General features: G+C 39.1%; 1 protein-coding gene across 2 annotated transcripts; it reads right to left on the bottom strand.

Annotated features, from left to right (window-relative positions):
* Nucleotides 1-2611: 2611 nt before the first annotated feature.
* DMP1 (dentin matrix acidic phosphoprotein 1) lies at nucleotides 2612-9088 on the bottom strand. 2 transcript variants are annotated; one of them, XM_063108801.1, is made up of 5 exons: nucleotides 9031-9088; nucleotides 8323-8366; nucleotides 6135-6167; nucleotides 5906-5953; nucleotides 2612-3949 (listed from the first exon to the last, which is right to left on the bottom strand). In XM_063108801.1, exons 1-5 carry the CDS (start codon nucleotides 9086-9088, stop codon nucleotides 2612-2614), a joined length of 1521 nt encoding a protein of 506 aa, XP_062964871.1. The 2 variants fall into 2 exon arrangements, with proteins under 2 accessions (XP_062964871.1, XP_062964872.1); XM_063108802.1 differs by lacking the exon at nucleotides 5906-5953.
* Nucleotides 9089-19735: the final 10647 nt, after the last annotated feature.

The raw sequence follows: 19735 nt of genomic DNA, 5'->3' as shown, positions 1-19735 counted from the left end.
CATATACATACTACATAAAATGAGTTGAAGGAAACTTAAAAGAAAATCCTCCTCCTACATCTACCTTAAAGGATTTCTATCATGAACATAGCTGAAATTTGTGTTATCATTCTTTCTTCTAAAAGTCCTGTGAGTTAACTTTGCTAAGGGGCTATAGGACCTCGGAACACTGGCAAACAATATACAAGTTTATAAGTCTGGGTTCATTAGATTTTTTTGGTTGCAAGGAACAATGACTCACTCAGGTTGCCTAAAAAAAAAAAAAAGGTGAGTGTATTTTGAGGATACAAGTGGTGTTCAAGAAGAAGGAACATCACAGGAGTCCAGGAAGTCCTGATGGGCAAGCAAGCAAGATGACCAGCATCAGGAGCTCAAAAACTCTCTGTTTTGTGCTCCACATTAATGGGGTTTAGCCCTTTCTCTATTTCTGTTTCTCTGTGTATTTCCTTATGATTTTGTTCTGACCACTTTCGGCATCTCTCTCCCTAAATATTCAAGGTTCCAGAGAGGGACAATCACATTAGACCTGAAGCCACGATCATTTGTGCGTAGGCAGAGCCTTTGCAACATGCTCCTTGGAGGCCGCTGGCCACACTCCCGTTGGCTCAGGTGCTCATCCCCTCCAGTCATCTATAGTGAGGTGGGGCATTTGAGTGGTTAGGGCCTGGTCACCTATGCCTCAGGTGCCTGGAAGGTCCAAGCATGGGGTAATTCTTCTCAGAAGGAGCTGTTGGTTGGTAGAAACCTGTGGGTTAATAGAGCCAGATAATCAATCCAAAGAGCCATAGAACCCAAATGTAGGTATATGCGAGGGCTCCTTCAGAATCTGCTGGGGCTGGCCAGTTAGCTCAGTTGGTTAGAGCACAGCCTTGTAACACCTAGGTCATGGATTCGGATCCCCCCTACCGGCCAGCCTCCAAAACAAACCAGAATCTCCTGGGATCCTTTTAAGAATACAGAACTCTGGATCTCACTCCAGACCTACTAAATAAAAATCTCAAGGAGGATTAGAGTATATATGAACAATGAACACAGATTTGACCTGGTGAAGGAACAATGTAAGGATGACAAGGGTCAGAGTGAAGGTTAAGAAGTCTCCTTGATTCTCTTAATGAATTTGTAGGGGAATTCTGATGTATTCTAGTGGAAGTGTGGGTGAAAACACATGTTTTAAGTGCTGAGGAGAAGTGGTTTTCTCCAAAGAAATAAAAATGTAAGGAATATGCTTCGCTGTAGCTTCTAGAGTTTGCACAAATGACAGTCTGAGAAGCCAGCAAGAGCTAGCATTAAACCTGAACATCATGAACTTTTGGTGTGGCCTCAAACAAAAGTTGAGAGTTTGCTTTATGTTTTCCCCTCATCTATAACAGGCATATTTAAAAATATATCATAAGCAACACATAAAGTAATTCTATCAAAATGCTACCTCAATTACAAATAAGATTTTCATGAAATAATTTCATCTTAGTGGAATAAAGCTAATAAACTAGTTGGTAATGTTTTAAAAAAAGAGTTGTTCAACATAAATATATCCTAATAATCAATATCACTATAATAAATAAGCACATATTTCTTCTGGGTATTATTATCTTTATTACAAAACAAATATTTTTTGTTGAGGTAACATTTCAAATGGCACTTGGCAAAAATCAATTGAATTTTATGTACAGAATTTTGCTATGTACAACATATGTAAAGGTCTCAGAGAAGTTTTTCTAGCATTGCACATAACTAATTTTAGAAAAAATAAAGCTAAAAGTTTTCTATGTAAAGAGAGATTTCTTCCCCCTACTGCCCCCACTCAATCCTTATACCATCACCAGTGGTCAGTGTGGCCTGTTCATGGAAGTTCTACAGAAAACAATGGATAGGATAAATTAACGGGGGGTGGGGGGGAAGGTTTATCCAAGCACCTCACTGTGCCATAATTTGAAAGCGCTTTCACAAACTAAATATTTAATCACATAGGATTTCCCATTGTTATCCCGAGAATAAACAATTCTCTTGTCTTCAATGGAGAAATCCTATGCAATCCTCCAACTCCAGTCTCTTTTCCACTGTGAGACCCTTCCTAATTTTCCAAGGCTAAGTTGGTCACCCTCTTCTGTGCTCCCATGTATTTTGTTCATACCTCCATTATGGCATTCAACACATCGGATTTTAACAATTCTTGTTTCCCTCATATGTATCCCTCTTTAACTCTTCAGCTTTATGCATCTCTCTATAAGCTCCTCAGGAGCAAGACGCAAGTCTTAAGCTTCTTTACATCTGAGCACCCAGCACAGTGCCTGGCACATAATAGAGCCTCAATAACTGTTTGTGAGGCTAATGAGTTAGAGACTATTTCAGCTGTGAAGCTGCACTGCCCGTCTGTCCTTCCTTCCAGTCTCATTAAGTGTGCTCAGTATAGTGTCATTCCACATTACTTAACTATCTGGAGAATGGCAACATGCTAGAAACAAGTGTAATGTCCAGCAATTCTTTTCCAAAAGAAATGGCCTCTGGTTATCCTGCTGATCAAGACATCCATAAATTACAGTTATAATGATTTCCCTACTCTCCAGCCCCCAAGACTCCTTTGTGTGAGAGCCACTTCTTAGGAAAACTGATGCTAATAGCCATCTTGGCAGTCATTGTCATCTTGATCTCCAATGGGTTTGTTGTGATAAGCATCAACGGTTAATTTTCTGCTTTCTGTCTCAAGGTTGTGTGCCTGGCCATCTTCCTCACTACTGGATTTGCTCTCAGTAGAGTTGCTCTCTTCTTTCGATTTGCTGCTGTCCTGAGAGTCGCTGTCCTCCTCTTCATCAGACGGGCTGTCGTCGCTCCGGCTCTCTGCTGAGACGCTGCGAGACTGGACGCCCTCCTGGCTGGAACTGCTCTCACCCTCTGTGGACTCAGCGCTTTCGTCTGAGTCACCGAGGCTCTCGCTGGATTCACTGTCCGCTTGCTCCTCCCTGGATTCGCTTTCGGAACTGGAGTGTGAATTCAGGCTGTCCTCCTCGCTGGAGTCCCTGTCTTTCGGGCCTTCCGGGTGGCTGGTGGTGTGATCGGGGTTGTCGCCCCTGGACTCACTCACCGCCTCCTCCTGAGACTCACTGCTGTGCAATTCACTAGACTCGCTGCTGGGGTCCTCCCCATCCCGGCGGTCCTCCTGGGACCGGCTCTCCTCGCTGTCTTCCTTCGACTCAGTCCTGTCCTCCCTGGATAGGTGAGGGCCGGCTTCTTTGGAGCCGGTGTTTTCCGTGGACTCGCTCTGGACTTCCTCCACGGTGTTGCTATCCGGAAGCTCATCTCTATCATCCTCCTCAGAGAGGCGGGACTTCCCCCCAGATTTTCTCCCGGGATTCCCCGCTGATTGGCTGTCATCTGAACCCCCGGTGCTTGCTGGCTCACGGTGCCCTTTTGACTCGTTGGATTGGATGGCGTTGCTGTTGCTCCTGGAGTTGCGCCTCTCGCTCCTGACGCTGTCTGGATCATCACTGCGCATCTCGTCATCGTGGAACTCAGAGCCGTCCCCGTGGCTGTTCTCCCCCTCACTGCCACCACCCACCCACTGCTCCTCGCTCTCGCTCTCTTGAGCGGAGTCACCTCCCTCGAGCCTGCTGTCCCTTTCATCCTCATTGTCAAGGTCCCTGCTCTCATTAGTGTCATCTTGGACACGCTCTTCTCCTCGTGGGGCACTATCTTCCCTGGATTGTGTGGTGTCAGCAGAATCCTCATCCCTGCTGAATCTGGAGTGCCCTCCATCTTGTCTCTCTTGGGGCCCAGGGCCATTGTCATCATCTCCAAAAGTGTCATCTCCACTGTCATCTTCATCATCATCTCTGTAATCTCCTTCTTTTCCTGGACTCCTAGAGAGGCCACTAGCTGGTCTATAAACATGCTGGCGATCATCAGAGTCCAGGCCTTCCTCTGACTTGATGCTGTCCCGGGGGCCTTCGTTTGCCTGGAGTTTGGGGTTAACAGACATGGTCAGTACTCCAGGAGCTGACAGAGGGGGTGTTATCTAGTACCTGTCTGGGCTCTTTCTGCTTCTTTCTTCCTATGTCCCTCCTCCAACCCACGGCCAATTTTACTGCTCAATAACATCTCTACCAGAGCTTAGACAGGAAGGAAGAGGAGCTGGAACTCAAGTCATTCCATTTACACAGACAATCAATGCTTCATTCAATGCTGCAAAAATTTTCTCAAAAACCTTTAAAGAGATCAAACTTATGAAACTGAAATCATATTGAAAGCATGATTCCTTAAAGAAATCTCAGAGAAAATATTCTGTGAATTAAAGAGTTAGTTTATAATGCTCACACACCAAATTGTTTAGTTTAAAAAATATTTTAAAGTATTGAGTACTCTTAAAATGACCCAATTTTTTTTTTTTTTTTTTCCTAATCGACCTTAGGGAGAAAAATGTATTAGAGCAGGAAGATGAACCTTTAGGTAAAATGAAAATAAAATATCATAGTAAGGTATATACCTCACCCTAACCATGTTTATACCTCATTAGCACAAGCAGAGAGTTGCCTGTAGAAAGCTCAGCTGGAAGGTGGCAACTAGTGTGACCACCAAGGCAGTTTAGTCCTAAGCCTGAGGTCAGAGAGATTATCCCCATAAGTAAAACAATAGGATGCTCTGCACAAAAAGAGAAGGGTAGTGAGTCTTCATACATTATGCTCTGGAAAAATCTGCTTTCTTTACCATGCCCTACAACAGAACATACCTACCAACTTTTTTCTTCTTTTTCCAGATGTCCCTATTCATCAATGTCTGAGTTTCCATCTGGGAGTACACAATGTTGATGCCTCTTCCCAGGACTGGAGTTTTACACTGGGGTGGTAAGACTGAGTGTGGGTTTAGCTTACCAAAGCTCATCAAGCACACACTTCATCTTTCTCAAGTAGGGACTGATACCCTCACTTAGAACTTAGAGAACATTGAGGCTGCAAATCACAAAGTCCCCAGAAGGGAGCATTTCCCCAATTCTATGCTTTTAAATTTCTAGAATGTTCCTCTGATGCACCTTTATTAAATAGGGATAAACAGCCTAATAATTCATCTTCCAACTCTGGCTGAGTGTAGAATGCAACATGGGTCAAAGCTTCAGGGAAAAACCTGGTTCCTGGAATCACTGGAGCCCCCACAAGATTGAGTTTGGTCAAAATGATTGAACAGCTAAGCAAATAATGACTTTTAGTCTTAAAAAGTGAAAAAAAAAAGCTAGTTTTTAAATAAAGATATAAGCTAAGTCTGCCTTTCTTACTCTCAGGGTCACAGATGGGATTATTATAAAGAGAAAGTCATTCCTAAAGCAGCTGTTTTCACTAAAGGTTGCTCTTCTATCCTCTCTTCCAACAGGATTCTTGACATGGAAAGGTCTCCAGGGTCACAGACGGGATTATTATAAAAAGAAAGTCATTATTATATTTTTAAAAAATCACTATTATAAAGGTTAAAGGTTATTAAAGGTTGTTCTATCCTCTCCTCCAACGGGATTCTCGACATGGAAAGGTCTTCATGTTAGCCAGAATAGTTTTCCTCACCTGATCTGAACTACTCCAATTGTAAAAGAAACATTTTAGATTGATGAGTGAGCTATTATTTCTCTAACATGGTCAATGGCCAATTGTGCATGTGCATGTGTGTGTAAGTGCATTTTAACTAGGAGGGACAATCAGGGCCACAATGACTACAATTTGGCCTCAGGGATAAAAATGGAGTGAATAGCGTGTCCACATCTGAATTCTCCCCACTCATTTTTCCCTTTTTATTTTGTGAGACTATTTAGCCAGCATAACCAATGGTTAGAAAATATTATATTTAGAACTGTTGGCAGGTAATTTAATCTAACATCATTTCCTTCAATTCCTAAGTGGCCTGAAAAGTTAAGAAAGGTCTGTTTAATTACCTGTTCCTCTGAGCTAACTTCAGTTTCTTCTGATGACTCACTGCTCTTCTGAAAAGAAAAAAAAAAGTTTATTTTTCTTTTTAATGATTACTCAGGAAAGAAAAATATATGATATACATCAATGGCTCGTGGGTTTGGATTTACTGCTTTCAATATGATACAAGGTGATGAGAAGAGTGTTAAAGTTATTTCATGAGGTGTTTGTGGCAAAAATAAATGAGATAGTTACCTTCGGTGGTGTTGGTGCTTGAGCCAAAGGACCCTGCAAAAAGGAAGAAAAACAAGTTACTTCTTCACAGATGGATTATGTCACTGCAAATATTTAGAATAATTTTAGGTGATGTTTTTAGTATATTGGTATATACCTCACATTTACATGAGTCATAATGAAATTTTATGGTGAAATGGCTAAAAAAGGAAGGTAAAATGACTAATGGCCTGAAAAGATCTTGGAATATAAACGACGTAGAAGATTTTTACATTTCTCAAACTACACTTACAGAAAAATAGACTTTATTTGAAGATGGATGTTCAAACAACCTAGAGGAAATGTAACATAGGAAAAAAGCACTGGAACTCAGAATCCGGATCTAAGTCCCAATTAACTCATTGGTTTTGGTTTTAGTCTTGAAAACCAACCATCTAGGTGTTAGCAGCGAAAGTCATATGTTCCAGGAAAATCCTAAATCCTGGGTAAACCGGGATGGTGGTTATTCTTTGTGAATGTGCACAATTCATTTCACCTGTCTGTTGGTTTCTCATTCATAAATTCATCTACTGTGCTTACTTCACAAGGTTTCTATGAGGATGAAATCGGCTAATGCCTGGGGAAGCATCTTGAGAACTATTCAATGTGATATAAACTAAGGAAATGATCCATTTTGAGAACATCCACCTTATAAAATTTAATAGTAGACACAACTGAATCGAGAAGGCCATTAAATATTTCCTGAATCATGTAAGAGTACTGGCATTAAAAACAAATGATAAATCTGAAAGTTAACTAGTCACAGTTCTTATTTTGCTTGTCCTCGTCTCATCAGAATTATAAGAACACCTGAGCAACTTCTGGTGCCCCCTCCAGCACCCCCCACCCCCACTCTTCTACTGTCCCCTTCTCCTTGAGCAGGACAAGGTCCTGTGTGGAACACTCAAGGCACAAAGAAGAGCAGGGAGGAGCTGCTATCGGGGTGTCTTCAACACACCTCTCAGAGTGCTAGGCTGGACATCTCCTCAGAGGAAGGAGCTTTGATCACTTTAGGTCTTTGCCCTATGGCACAATGGCAGGCCGAATGGCAGACTCTACTCCAGTCAGTTATCATCTGGAATAAACATGTGGAAGGGAGCAAGACACTGATGTTTTTCTCATGCCAACACTAGACTTGAGAACATGGCATGATTGCGAGTCTCCGATTAAATGAGAGAGAAGACCTACAGAGGCTGCTTTTACCTTAACCAGCCTATGGATATCTCTGATGAAAGTTCATAATAAAACTTACAATGTCTATTCCAGCCTTAGGCAGGGGCAGGACCCCTCCTCAGGCCTCTGACATTATCTAGTCACCACCAAATCATCGGTCCCAAGCTGTATCGTATGCATAGGCCAGCAGGAAGCAAGGTAGTGAACCAAAAGCTCTTGACGTAGCATAAAATTTTAAACCCTACTTCTAGTGCCAGTCTTGAAAATTTACTGACCTTTTAGATCTGGCCCCTTCCTGAGAGGGATATAACACACTTGTTAAGGATATGGATTCTGGAGCCAGAGTGACATAAATTTAAAGCCTGGCTCTAACACTTGTTAACCATATAACCTAGACAGACTAGGTTACAATCTGTGCCTCAGTTTTCTCATCTGTAAAGTGGGAATAAAATATAATGCCTAATTCATTGGGTGGTTGTGAAGATTAAGAAAGCTAATACATGTAAAGCTCTCAGAACTGTGCCTGGCAATGATTCTTGAGTTATTGAGAGTTAGTAACTATTGGGTTATTGAGAGTCAACACTCAATAAATATTAGCTATCATTCCAAAGACTAGTATCCTCTCATTCTTCTTTCTTTTCTTTCCTCCCAGGACTTGACCACTGCCTACCAGACATCTCCTATTAAAAGAGATTTTGAGTCCTAATCACTCATGAACAGTCTTGGTTCATTGTCATTCATCCTTTTGCAGTATTATACACATCCGTTACAAGAATAAAGCTGAAAAAATGCTTCCTTACAAATTATACTATTAGGTTGGATTTAAAGCATTACTTTCTTATATGAACTAGAAACTGTAGCTCTTACTTCCTATAGCTTAGGATATTAACAGGCTTGTTAAGTCATTAGCAGTTTTAACATTTGCAATGGAGTCAATTTGGTTATAGTAATAGTATGTTAAAAGTAAAATATTTCAAAAAGTCATGTTTCTACTCACCTTCCATTCTTCAGAGCTTTCAGATGCAGTATTTTGATACCTGGCTACCTAGAAAATTTAGTACACATGGTCAACCCACAGAGAAATGTCTGAGGCAGCAGTTACAAACACTTTACATACTTAGGAGCAGAGGCAGTCAAGTTTTAGCCTGCACCTGAATCACCTGAAGGCCTTGTTAAAACACAGATTGCTGTGGTTCATCTCTAGAGAGTATGGTTTAGTAGGTCCAAGGTAGGACACAAGAATTTGCATTTCTAACAAAGTCCTGGTTGATGCTCACAGTACTAGTCTGGGAATGACACTTTGAGAACCACTGCTTATGGGGAAGAAAAATAAGAAATATAGCTATAGGGATGGCAGCTGAACAGAACAAGACATAACTTGGATGATATTTTAGAGAAAACACCTTCCTAAGAAATTATTATCTTCAGGCCAGCCTCATGGCTCACTTGGGAGAGTGCGGTGCTGGTAGCGCCAAGGCCGTGGGTTCAGATCCTATATAGAGGTGGCCGGTACACTCACTGACTGAGTGTGGTGCAGACCACACTGTGCCATGGGTTGCAATCCCCTTACCAGTCAGGAAAAAAAAAAAAGAAATTATTATCTTCATCTGACTGGAATACACATAGCCACTTTCATAGCCAATGAAAATTGTGGAGTTTTAGGTATAAAAGGTTTTTTTGCCCCCTTATATTCCCACCCTGAGACTTACTGGGAGAGCGCAGGATAACCCCCAAAAGAACACAAGCAGCATGCTGGTCCTCATACTCAGGTGTGATGTCTCTACCTGTAATGAAGGACATAGATGTTCTTCTCCATGCTAAAAAGTAAAGCAGCTTTAACTTGTTAACAGTTTATTCCTATTAAAAAACGACTCATACAATATTCATCAACTGGTGAATGGATAAATAATACACACTTTATCTATACAATGGGATATTATTCAGCCATAAAAAGGAATGAGGTACTGACACATGCGACAAAGTAGAGGAACTTTGAAAACATTGTGCTAAGTGAAAGAAGCCAGACCACTTTTGTATGATTCCATTTATATGAAATGTCTAGAATAGGCAAATCTATAAAGACGGAAAGGAGCTAGTGGTTGCCCAGAGTTTTGGAAGATGGGGTGGGTAAAGGATGGTGGCTAAGAGGTGCAGGATTTCTTTTGGAGGTGATGAACATGTTCTAAAATTGATTGTGGTGAAGGTAGCACAATCCTGTGGATATACTGAAAACCATTGAACCGGATACTTCAAATGGGTGACGTATATAGTATGTAGATTAAATTTCACTAAAGCTGTTAAAAAAAAAATCCCCATTCCTAAAAGATAAATTAAAAACTTTTCAACAGGAGATCTATAAACACTTTTTTGCTGACACATAAAATTGATAAATAGAGGAAAAAATAAAGAAAGGGAAATGGAGAAATTTTTGGCCATTCACTTGTGTAACAATTATGCAGCTTCATATGGCAGGGCAACCTGGCGAATTTATTCTCCCTAAAAGACTGCATGTATTGACACCATTGATATGTGGTGGGCATTTGTCTTCACACATATACACACACATACATTTATAACCACATAATAACGTCAAGACAAAATAGACTGTCTTTGCATTTTCTCCTTGATCAGCAATAGATACAGTATGGCAGTCTTCACATCTTAGCTCCAAAGAGCTCTTAATAACCTACTGTGATATTTAATTTAGTCATACATTGTACATGATTATGCTAAATTCTTAGGTGTCATTCATAATACTGAAGGACCCAGGGAAGATTAGAGGTTTGGTATTCACTTGTGAATCATGCTGAGAGAAGCATGCCAAATCAAACTATTTTTCTGGAGATAGCTTACTTCTTTTCATACTTTAAGACTACTGATTTGGAAAACGATTTGTTCTATATCTAAAAATAGATGTACTAGATGCTAACGTAAAAAGTTATTGAAATGACTTAAAGGAAAACAATTTGCCCTGCACTAATAAGTCCATATAGCAGCCCTAACATACTTGTCTGAGGGACTTCCATACATTTTCCAGAAAATCTCACAAGTTTGACTTACTTTTGTTGATTTGTTTCTTTAAATGTTAAATACATGCTAAACTAGTGATAAGAGATATAAGCCAAAGAGTCTCAGCTCAGGCTGTATATTATTAGTATCACCTGGGAAGATTTTTAAAAATCCCAATGCATAAATCCCATCCCAGAGGAATAAACCAGTTCACTGAGGGTGGGTGCAGGAATAGGTTGGTTTTTAACATGTCCCAAGAGATTTTAACACTTGATCCAAAAAATAAGGACATCTTGTTCAATAATGTCTGAAAAATGCTGAATAATGTCTAAAACATTTGGCTCCAGAAGTCATCTAATCTTCTTTCTTTAATTTATTCAAGAAAATAATAGAAATCCTAAGTTAAGGAGACTGAAAAGGTTTCTCATTTCTGCTTTCGTATCTCTCATTCCGTATTTTGAGCATTAGCCCTCTTTGGCATAGTTATTCTTAATTTGTGTTATTTTCTTTATTCTAATTTAGCATAGTGCATGTCAGTTTTTATGTTTTGTTATTATTTTAACTTCTTTTTCAAATCCTTTGCCTAATATAAACAGAGAAAAACTTGAAAATGTTCAACAGCACCTAAAACAAGTCCAGTTCAACAGATGTTAGTTACTTTCTTTTAGTTTCCACAATCAAAACTTTTTTTTTTCTCCCTTAGGTTCATTTCTTAAGGAAAGCAAACTTTTCCCAAATATGATATTCTCAAAATAACTGTATGCCAATGGTTTCAGCTTCACAGGACTAATGAAAATTTGGAAATTTCTTTTAATTTTCAAAGTGAAATTTGAGCAGGGTGTGGATCTCCATGCTCTGAAAACCAGCAAATATTACAGCCTTGACAAAGGCTTGAACTCAAATGACTGTTGAGTTCTCTTGTATTTTCTTCAGCTTCTTTTTTATTTAAACAATTAAAAAATGAGGGGATGCCTCTGTGCATTTATTCTAAAGCAATAAATATTGTGTTTTCTACCAGGGAAATGTGTGCTTTCAGTGTTAAAGTTTCTTAAGGATGCAATATTATGAAATGCAGGGAGGATGCACTAACTTGTTCAGGCTTCTAGAAATATCATTTAGCACCCTGACCTAAAGCAATAATTTCCCAAATGGAAGTCTGCTAAACTAAAATAAAAGACACTCTAGAGTCCTGAGAGAGCTGAGGCTGCCTCCCAGAGAATATCGTCCAACCTTAAGTATTAAAGAATGTCACATCTTAAACCCTCTATTAGGTTTTAATTAGTATCTTTGATAAGAATAATTTTACTTTTGTGAAGCATATTTCCAAACAAGAACTCCAAACTTTTATAATTTGTTGGCTACTATCCTAAAAAGAGTAGAAGCAGATATTCTGAGTAATAAGTTAGCAAAATAACTATAATCCTGGATATTATGAGTCCAGAACCCCACGTTCCCCTTTGATTTGTTAATGTCATTACTACAGTCTACAGTAATGTCATTACTACATTCTACATAAGGAAATCAACAGTCTTGATCTGAGTTCCACCTGTTTGGAAGGCATATTAGAGACTTTCAGCCTTTCAGAATTGTTTTCCCAGAGTTGAAAAAATCCAAATGTTCAGTATCTGGAGAAGAGAATTGCAGTCCAGATTTCAAGTATAGCCAAAATTTGGGGGGACTCTCAAATAACGAAAGCTTCTCTGAAATTTCCTCAAAGTTAAGATTCACTTGTAAAGTATATATCTTCTTTAATGTAAACTGAAATGAAAGAAATAGGCTAAAAGAAGGAAATAGAAGTTTGAAAAATCATAGGCTCTTCATTTCCCTTGGAAAGCAATTTATAATCTTAATCTGCTTATTTTTGTGTTAGTATTGTTATCCTCAAGAATATTAATGAAGAATATATTCATTCATTAACAATTATTTTTAGACTTATTGAGAATATCTGATATGCCAGGCACTGTTCTAGGTGCTGAGTATACAGAGGTGTGTAATATTAATAGTAATAAGCCGGTCTTACAAAAGTAAAATTACCCAGAATCCACTGACCAGAATCTGTTAGAATTTCTTTTATTAATACTCTTCGAAAATAAAGTGGAATTTGGCCAGGATGTGGACTCTATCAGAAATTCAGAGAACCAAACAAATAAACCATTAAGAATTTCTACTCCTTCCTATTGTAATTGTCTTGAGGTCAATTACAATCATCCAACATTATAGCCTTCAACCACAGTAAAATAACTCTGAGATGCCCCCAAACTAAATATAGATTGGGAAGGTCTCTCAGCATCTAAGACACCTTGGCCAACATTACCATTTTGGGGTCGGTATGTGAACTAGTGCCCTTTAGAAAATTGTTTGTTCACATGTTTTTAACCAACAAGGTTAAAGTGGGATAGTCTGCTTGAGTCTCCATTAAATAGGAAGTTTGGTTAACCAGAAGCCATTGCTCCTGAGGAAGACAGGTTGCCTGAAGTATTGCTATTACATATAGGATCTTCCAGATATCGTGCAGAATGCACAGCTTGACCGCAGCTCCCACTCTGCTGTGGGAGACAGACACCTCTGATATAGATGAAGAAGTGAAATAAATGCAGCAGATAAAAGTCCACATGGACAGGAGTATGCATACACACACCTAAGTCTTCTACACTAGAAAATGTCTTAGACAATTATGTTCAACACGTATTGAATTCTAACTGTATGCAAGTCATCATGCTAACATAATATATCTTGCTAAACAATACAAAAACATTATAATTATCCCATCCTTGGTCTTAGCATCTTTTTGCAGTTACTGCTTCAGTTCATAATGAATGTTACTGGATGCTCTCCAGATCAATAACATTAAATGATTTTAATTTGAAAGACAGTATTTTGAAAGTCCTGCCAGTCTAGGTTAGATCCTTTCACAGTTTCTTGTAGGAAATGAACTCTCCACATCCACCAAAGCTAAATGCAAACTTTTGTTTGTTTTGCTAATTAAAGCTAAACTTCAAGATGACCTTCCATCTGCCTCCTGTTCCATCAACTTTCCCTTCCAGAAGTACCATGCAGAGATCTAATTAAAGCATTACTAACAACACCTGGCTCTATTGACTTAATGTGTCATTTTAATATCATTATTTTCTGTGGCATAAACAACAGACAAAAAAATGGGAATCATTTTTATTTTTACCCAAATTGCAGCATGATGCCTCTTTCTCACATGGCATAATGCCTCTTGACATGTATCCATATTTAATATTTTCCAAACAACACAGCAAAAGTCATTAAAAAAAATTAAGGGATGAAAATGTCTTACCCTCGTTAGTTCACAAAAGTCCCAAAAGTCTCAAAAAGCAGGTTGAAGTTTTCACAGAGGAAATCTATGCCCAGTGAAGCCACTCTGGTGCTGATATTTGAACCTTTGTTTGATGGTGCAAGAATTTAAACTCTGCTGCAGCTCTTCACAGCCAATCAGCCTCCAGCTGGGGGTGACTGACATCACAAGGTGTCACCGGGACCCCAGTACACCCACACTTCCTCCAGCTGGCACAGGCAGATTTTCCCTAAAAAGCTCTTGTGGTTCCCAAATGACTAGACTAGTTTCCATTAAATTGAAGATCTTCCTAAAGCTTTATTTTGATTTCTAAATATATGTCATTCACATCCATGCAGGCTTATGAAGATTATAAACAATGACAGTGTCTTCCACCCACTGGTAGATCCCAGCAGACCTAAGGATGGGAAAAGGAGAATCAGCGGTGGGTAGAAAGTTTCCTGTTAATGTACATTTCCAGGTCATACATGAAGGAAGTACTAAAATACTAGCTTTTCCTAAATTGCTAGTGTTGAGAATATGGGCTTTTATTCCATCCCTTTTCCTCTTTTTACAACCTCTACTACTCCCCTCCCTTTTGTCCCATATTCCTACCCCATATACACACAAAGGCCCCAAATTCTTACTAATCTAATGAAGTACCCACTTACACAATTCTTTGGGGACTGGAAATGCTAAAGCACCTCCCTTAAGTAACTTTTGTTTTTAACCAAAAATAATTTAAATCTAACATTTTATTATTCCCCCCAACCGCTTGCAAATTTTGGTGACTCTTTGAAATCAGAATTGGATGAAGGGAAATATTAGTTGGTCAGCATCCAGAGAAACCAGTTTTCAAGGGACTCTATGCCATCGCCAAAAATGTAATGCAATGGATAAAATGATATTTACCAGAACTCTTTTCAGGTGTGTACTGAAGGTTGTTGTTGGGAGCTAGAAGTGGGCTTGGCTCCTCCTAAGGAGCATGCTCAAGTAACACAGGATGACGACTGAACAAGTATTTAAAGGATATAAGCCATTGGACTTTACTTTCCTTAAAAGTAGGAATGTTTGCTTTGTTTACTGGTGTATAAATAGTGTCCTAATATCTAGAACAGTTCTTGGGTTATAATAAGCACTTAATAAATACTTTTTGAATAACTGAATTAATCGGTTTGAAAATGAGCCAAATTATTAGCTTGTTTGCAGTGCCCTCATGACTCACTCTGACTCTTTTTGGAAGTGTTATGATCACTCAGAATTTTAGCTGATGCTCCTAACAACCTGGATCTAGAGAACTGGAGTGCCCAGCTTTATCCAGGAAACTAACGTCAAATATATGGATTGGCAACTTATTCAGTGTGAACTGCAACATGGAGAGAGGAGTCTATTTTCATACAGGGTTGATTAAAAGACCAAAGTTCATATGGGAAAGCTATAAATTCCCCATGTTCTGTTCTGGTTCTGAATTACAATTCCTGGTGGTTTCATAGGTCTTGGTTGAGGTCTATCCTAAAAGAACCTTATAATGTTATGTCAGAGCAGATTCTGAGACTATTTGGGCAGAGGACATTATGGGACATTGTTTTAGACTCTCTCCAAGTCCCCAAATAAAAACAGAGGAGCAACTAGGTAACAAAATTAAAAACCATGGACAACATTTACAGTAAAACTAGGTGTTTTAGTTATCTGTTGCTGTATTAAAAAACATTCCAGTACTTTATCATAAAACTGTCATTTTATTATCTCTCACAGCTAGGACTGCAGTTGCCTGTGGACTCAATTGGGTTAGAACATTCAAAATGGCTCTCTCATATGGTTGCTGTCTGGGAGCTCAGCTGGAGCTGTTATTCTGAGCACTTCAGTTCTTTACATGGCCTCTCTTTGTGACTTGACCTTCTCAAAACATGGTGGCTGGGGCCCAAGAGCTGCCTAGAACGTTACTTTCAACATATTCTATTGGTCAAATCACTCATAGGAACATCCCAGATTCAGAAGGAAAAGTGGCTTCTTCCTCTTATTGTGAGGATCACAATGCATGTATAGAGAGTAGAGGAAATGGTGAGGCCATTTTGGGAGATTAGTTACCAAACTGCATGACAAGTTATACCCACAAATTCCAAACAAAATGGCTGAGGACAAATGACCAACTGCCAGAAGACCTACAGTGTCTATGCAGGAGCATACGGAGAGAAGCAACAGGATATCCAATGGACATGAGAACAGGGGAAGCCCAAAACAGTCAATAATTATTGCTGCTGGGTACCAATGGCACTTAACAATGTCTGAAAGATCTGGAGCAGTGTAGACTCTAAGAATTCTCAAAACTGAGCTACTACAGCTGCCTACAAAAGAGAAACTTCTGGGAGTGAAATAAAAATTGCACAGGATATAGACAGTAGAGAAGGCAAAAATAAGTGTGGGAGAGGGGAATCAATTCCAGAAATCTTAGAGACAAAGTTGCTATATATTTTTAACACAACATGAAAAGAACAGAAAATGGAATTATGTGAAGTAAGAAAGCTACCCTGAACCACACTTCCTTCTAAAAGTACAGGAAAACCAATTTTATATCAAACAAACTGCAAAAAATTATGAAGGTTAAATTCCATAAGAGCAGACCCGGCTCCATTCCCAGTCCAGCCCAGTGCGTACAGAGCGGGGAGACGTCCGGGTAGGGAGGCAGAGACTCGGCAGAAAACACACACCCTGTGGGGCCGCCACTGCGTGATCCAGCAGGTAGGCTTCACCGCAGGCAACCGGCGCCATCCCCAGCCCTGCCTAGTACACTTGGAGAAGGGAGACGTCCGGCAGGGGAGGCGAGAACTTCACGGGGACCACACTGCTGCCGTGCAAATCAGCAGCCCAACCCAATGTGTACAGAGCACAGAGACGTCCAGCAAGGGAGATAGAAGCTCCGTAGAGTCCACACACCCTGAGGACTCCGTAGAGTCCTCACTACGTAGAGTACATCAAGGAGACATAACAAGCATAAATATATATGCACCCAATGTCGGAGCAGCCAGATTTATAAAACAAACTCTATTAGACGTAAAGAAGGAAATAGACACTAATAGATAATAGCAGGGGACCTGAACACCCCACTGTCAATATTGGACAAATCATCTAGGCAAAGAATCAGCAGAGAAACACAAGATCTAAACAATACTCTAGACCAATTGGACTTGGCAGATATCTACAGAACAGTCCATCCAACAACCTCAGAATATTCATTCTTCTCATAAGCACATGGATCATTCTCCAGGATAGATCACATATTAGGTCACAAATCAAGTCTCAACAAATTCAAAAAAATTGGAATTATCCCATGTATCTTCTCATACCACAATGGATTAAAACTAGAAATCAATAACAAATGAAACTCTGGAAACTATACAAACACATGGAAATTAAACAGCATTCTACTTAATGACATATGGGTTCAAGGAGAAATCAAGCAGGAAATCAAAAAATTTATTGAAACTAATGAAAATAATGATACATCATACCAAAACCTGTGGGATACTGCAAAAGCATTATTAAGGGGGAAATTTATTGCATTAAATGCTCACCTCAGAAGAATGGAAAGATGGCAAGTGAACAACCTAACACTTTACCTTAAAGAACTAGAAAAACAAGAACAATCCAAACCTAAAGTTAGCAGACAGAAAGAAATCATTAAGATCAGAGCAGAACTGAATGAAATTGAAAACCAAAAAACAGTACAATAGATCAATGAATCAAAAAGTTGGTTTTTTGAAAAGATAAATAAAATTGACAAACCATTAGCATGGCTAACAAAAAAAAAGAAGAGAGAAGATCCAAATAACAAAAATTAGAAATGACAAAGGCGATATTACAACTGATCCATCTGAAATACAAGGAATCACTTGAGACTACTATAAACAACATATGCCAACAAATTTGAAAATCTGGAGGAAATGGATAAATTTCTGGACACACACAAGCTCCCAAAACTGAACCATGAAGACGTAGAAAATTAGAACAGACCAATAACAATAAAGGAGATTGAAGCAGTTATCAGAAGGCTCCCAACAAAGAAAAGCCCAGGACCACATGGATTCACAGCAGAATTTTACCAAACATTCAAAGAGGAATTGACACCGATTCTTTACAAACTATTCCAAAAGATTGAAACGGACGCAAATCTCCCAAACTCATTCTAGGAAGCAAACATCGTCCTGATACCAAAAGCAGGTAAGGATATAACCAAAAAAGAAAACTACAGGCCGATATCCTTGATGAATATAGATGCAAAAATCCTCACTAAAATACTAGCAAACAGAATACAGCAACACATACGTAAAATTATTCACCACGATCAAGTTGGATTCATCCCAGGGATGCAAGGTTGGTTCAACATATGCAAATCAATAAATGTGGTAAACCATATTAATAAAGTCAAACACAAGGACCATACGATCATCTCTATAGATCCTGAAAAAGCATTTGATAAAATTCAGCATTCATTCATGACAAAGACCCTCTATAAGTTAGGTATAGATGGAAAGTATCTCAACATAATTAAAGCCATATATGACAAACCCACTGCCAATATCATCCTGAATGGGAACTAGACAAGGATGCCCACTCTCACCACTCCTATTCAACATAGTGTTGGAAGTACTAGCCAGAGCAATCAGGGAAGAGAAGGAAATAAAGGGCATCCAGATTGGAAAAGATGAAGTCAAACTGTCCCTGTTTGCAGATGACATGATCCTATATATCGAACAGCCTAAAGCCTCTACAAAAAAACTCTTGGAGTTGATAAATGATTTCAGCACAGTAGCAGGATACAAAATCAACACATAAAAATCAGTAGCATTTCTTTTCTCCAATACTGAACATGCAGAAGGAGAAATCAAGAAAGCCTGCCCATTTACAATAGCCACCAAAAAAATAAAATACTTAGGAATTGAGTTAACCAAGGAGGTGAAAAATCTCTATAATGAGAACTACAAACCACTGCTGAGAGAAATTAGAGAGGATACAAGAAGATGGAAAGATATCCCCTGCTCTTGGATTGGAAGAATCAACATAGTGAAAATGTCCATACTACCCAAAGTGATCTACAAATTCAATGCAATCCCCATCCAAATTCCAAAGACATTTTTCTCAGAAATGGAAAAAACTATCCAGACATTTATATGGAACAATAAAAGACCACGCATAGCCAAAGCAATGCTGAGCAAAAAAAATAAAGCTGGAGGCATAACACTACCTGACTTTAAGCTATACTACAAAGCTATAATAACCAAAACAGTATGGTACTGGCATAAAAACAGACACATTGACCAATGGAATGTGAATCCAGAAATCAACCCACACACTTACTGCCATCTGATCTTTGACAAAGGCACCAAGCCTATTCACTGGGGAAGGGACTGTCTCTTCAGCAAATGGTGCTGGGATAACTGGATATCGATATGCAGGAGAATGAAACTAGATCCATACCTCTCACCGTATACTAAAATCAACTCAAAATGGATTAAGGATTTAAATATACACCCTGAGACAATAAAACTTCTTAAAGAAAACATAGGAGAAACACTTCAGGAAATAGGCCTGGACACAGACTTCATGAATACGACCCCAAAAGCATGAGCAACCAAAGGAAAAATAAACAAATGGGATTATATCAAACTAAAAAGCTTCTGCACAGCAAAAGAAACAATTAAAAGAGTTAAAAGACAACCAACAGAGTGGGAGAAAATATTTGCAAAATATACATCTGACAAAGGATTAATATCCAGAATATACAAGGAACTCAAACAACTTTACAAGAAAAAAACAAGCAATCCAATTAAAAAATGGGCAAAAGAGCTAAGTAGGCATTTCTCTAAGGAAGATATACAAGTGGCCAACAGACATATGAAAAAATGCTCAACATCACTCAGCATCTGGGAAATGCAAATCAAAACTACACTGAGATACCATCTAACCCCAGTTAGGATGGCTAAAATCCAAAAGACTCTGAACGATAAATGCTGACGAGGTTGCGGAGAAAAAGGAAGTCTCATACATTGTTGGTGGGACTGCAAAATGGTGCAGCCTCTATGGAAAATGGTATGGAGGTTCC

Source organism: Cynocephalus volans, chromosome 9 (assembly GCF_027409185.1).
Source record: "Cynocephalus volans isolate mCynVol1 chromosome 9, mCynVol1.pri, whole genome shotgun sequence".
In the NCBI taxonomy this organism is placed as follows: Eukaryota; Metazoa; Chordata; class Mammalia; order Dermoptera; family Cynocephalidae; genus Cynocephalus; species Cynocephalus volans.
This window is presented reverse-complemented; position numbering and strand designations above follow the sequence as displayed.